Source organism: Condylura cristata, unplaced genomic scaffold, assembly GCF_000260355.1.
Source record: "Condylura cristata isolate star-nosed mole 26May11 unplaced genomic scaffold, ConCri1.0 scaffold00006, whole genome shotgun sequence".
Taxonomy (NCBI): domain Eukaryota; kingdom Metazoa; phylum Chordata; class Mammalia; order Eulipotyphla; family Talpidae; genus Condylura; species Condylura cristata.
Window position 1 is genome coordinate 1,624,139 of NW_004567107.1, and position 1,790 is coordinate 1,625,928.

Genomic DNA, 1,790 nt, shown 5'->3' on the forward strand with positions numbered 1-1,790 from the left:
GGCACCGCGGCGCCGCCCGCCTCACGCTGGCCCGCCCGCCAGGAGTGCCGTGTCCTCAAGAACTTCTCGTCGCTCTACGCCATCCTCTCGGCCCTGCAGAGCAACTCCATCCACCGCCTGAAGAAGACGTGGGAGGAGGTTTCCAGGTGGGCGTCCCTCCCCGCCTTGGCCGCGGTCAGCGGCCGGGTCCCTGCCCCGGGCGCCTCGTGGCTCAGTGGGAGCGGGGCAGCCGTGTGCACACCTGGGCGCTGAAGTGAGCCGGACCCCCCCCCAGGGACAGCATGCGCATCTTCCAGAAGCTGTCGGAGATCTTCTCCGACGAGAACAACTACTCGCTCAGCAGAGAGCTGCTCATCAAGGTGAGCTCGGAGCTGTGTGCCGGCCCCCAGAGGGCGGGCGGTGGGCAGGTCAGCGCCCTGCTTGGTTCCCTGGCAGCTGGCTGGCGGCTGGGAGGCCCCTCCCCAGCCCAGGCCGGGGGAGAGCCGGGGGCGGCCTCACGGGCGGCCCCGCAGGCCGCCGGCGTCTGGCCTCACGCCCGCCTGAGGTCAGGGGTCGGGGCTGCAGACGGTGGGGTGGGGAAAGGCCTCGCTGACCCCGTCCCCCTGGCAGGAGGGCACCTCCAAGTTTGCCACCCTGGAGGTGAACCCCAAGAGAGCCCAGAAGCGGACGAAGGAGACGGTGAGTGTGTGCGCGGCCCGGGTGGGGCGGCCTCCCAGGGCCTGTCCCCGCTGCCCCGCGGGGTGGCCTTTGACCCGTGGCCTGCTCCGGCCCTGCTGTCTCGGGGCCGGTGGCCGCTGCCAGGCCGAGCGGGTCTCGGGTGTGAGCTTGAGGTGCGGCCTGACCGGGGGCCTGGGGGCTGGCCAGCAGCATCTGGTGCCTGGGCGGCCTGGGTGGGGCCAGGGGCCTTGGCCTTGCTCACGGGCCCCTCCCCGCCCTAGGGTGTCATCCAGGGCACCGTCCCCTACCTGGGCACGTTCCTAACGGACCTGGTGATGCTGGACACCGCCATGAAGGACTATCTGTATGTGAGTGAGCTGGCCGTGGGCAGCCGCCTGGGGACCGCGTCCTGTGAGCCGGTGGCCGCGCCCGGCACTGTGGTGGGGGGTCGGCAGCTGCGGTAGGGGGTCGGCACCCTGCCGGCGAGCCCCGGGCAGCAGGAGGCCCTGGCCGAGCTGGACACAGCGTGGCCCCCGGCCCCTCCGCTGTGGCGGAGGCCAGGGTGTGTGGCCACGTTGGGTGGAGGGCCTGCGCCCGGGGCACCAGCGCCCACCGGAGGCCCTGTGCTGGGAGTCTCCTGCCCCCTAGTGCGTGGGCTCGGCAGTGCGGCCTGGGGGCGGCGCAGGGACCCTTCCTGACCGCCCTGGCTGTCTGCCTTGCAGGGGAGACTGATCAACTTCGAGAAGAGGAGGAAGGTGAGCAGCGCAGCCCACCTGGGGACACTCACTGGCTTCACCGCCTTCCTCCCCGATAGCGAGGGGACCCCAAGAAACGGGGGGCAGGGGTGGGGGTAGACAGGAGGGGCCCGGAGACTGGCCTCGTGCGCCCAGAGCCACCCAGCACCCCACTCGCGCCCCCACAGCTCCACCCAGGCTCCCTCAGGCATCCCTCCGGGCCCACCCAGTGCCCCTTCCCCAGGCCTCGGGCTCCGGCTGGCCGCGCCCAGTGGCCCGGCCTTCACCCCGCCCCTCGTCGCAGGAGTTCGAGGTGATCGCGCAGATCAGGCTGCTGCAGTCGGCCTGCAACAGCTACAGCATCTCGCCGGACCGGCGCTTCCAGGCCTGGTTCCGCAG

General features: G+C 72.3%; 1 protein-coding gene across 1 annotated transcript in view; it reads left to right on the plus strand.

Annotated features, from left to right (window-relative positions):
- Positions 1-1,790, plus strand: part of RALGDS (ral guanine nucleotide dissociation stimulator) — a 27,718-nt gene that overhangs the window by 22,644 nt on the left and 3,284 nt on the right. The window contains exons 7-12 of the mRNA XM_012721194.1: positions 43-146; positions 275-359; positions 610-678; positions 939-1,025; positions 1,380-1,412; positions 1,696-1,788. Of these exons, the coding sequence (XP_012576648.1) occupies positions 43-146; positions 275-359; positions 610-678; positions 939-1,025; positions 1,380-1,412; positions 1,696-1,788 (471 nt within the window). The remainder of the gene's footprint in view (positions 1-42; positions 147-274; positions 360-609; positions 679-938; positions 1,026-1,379; positions 1,413-1,695; positions 1,789-1,790) is intronic.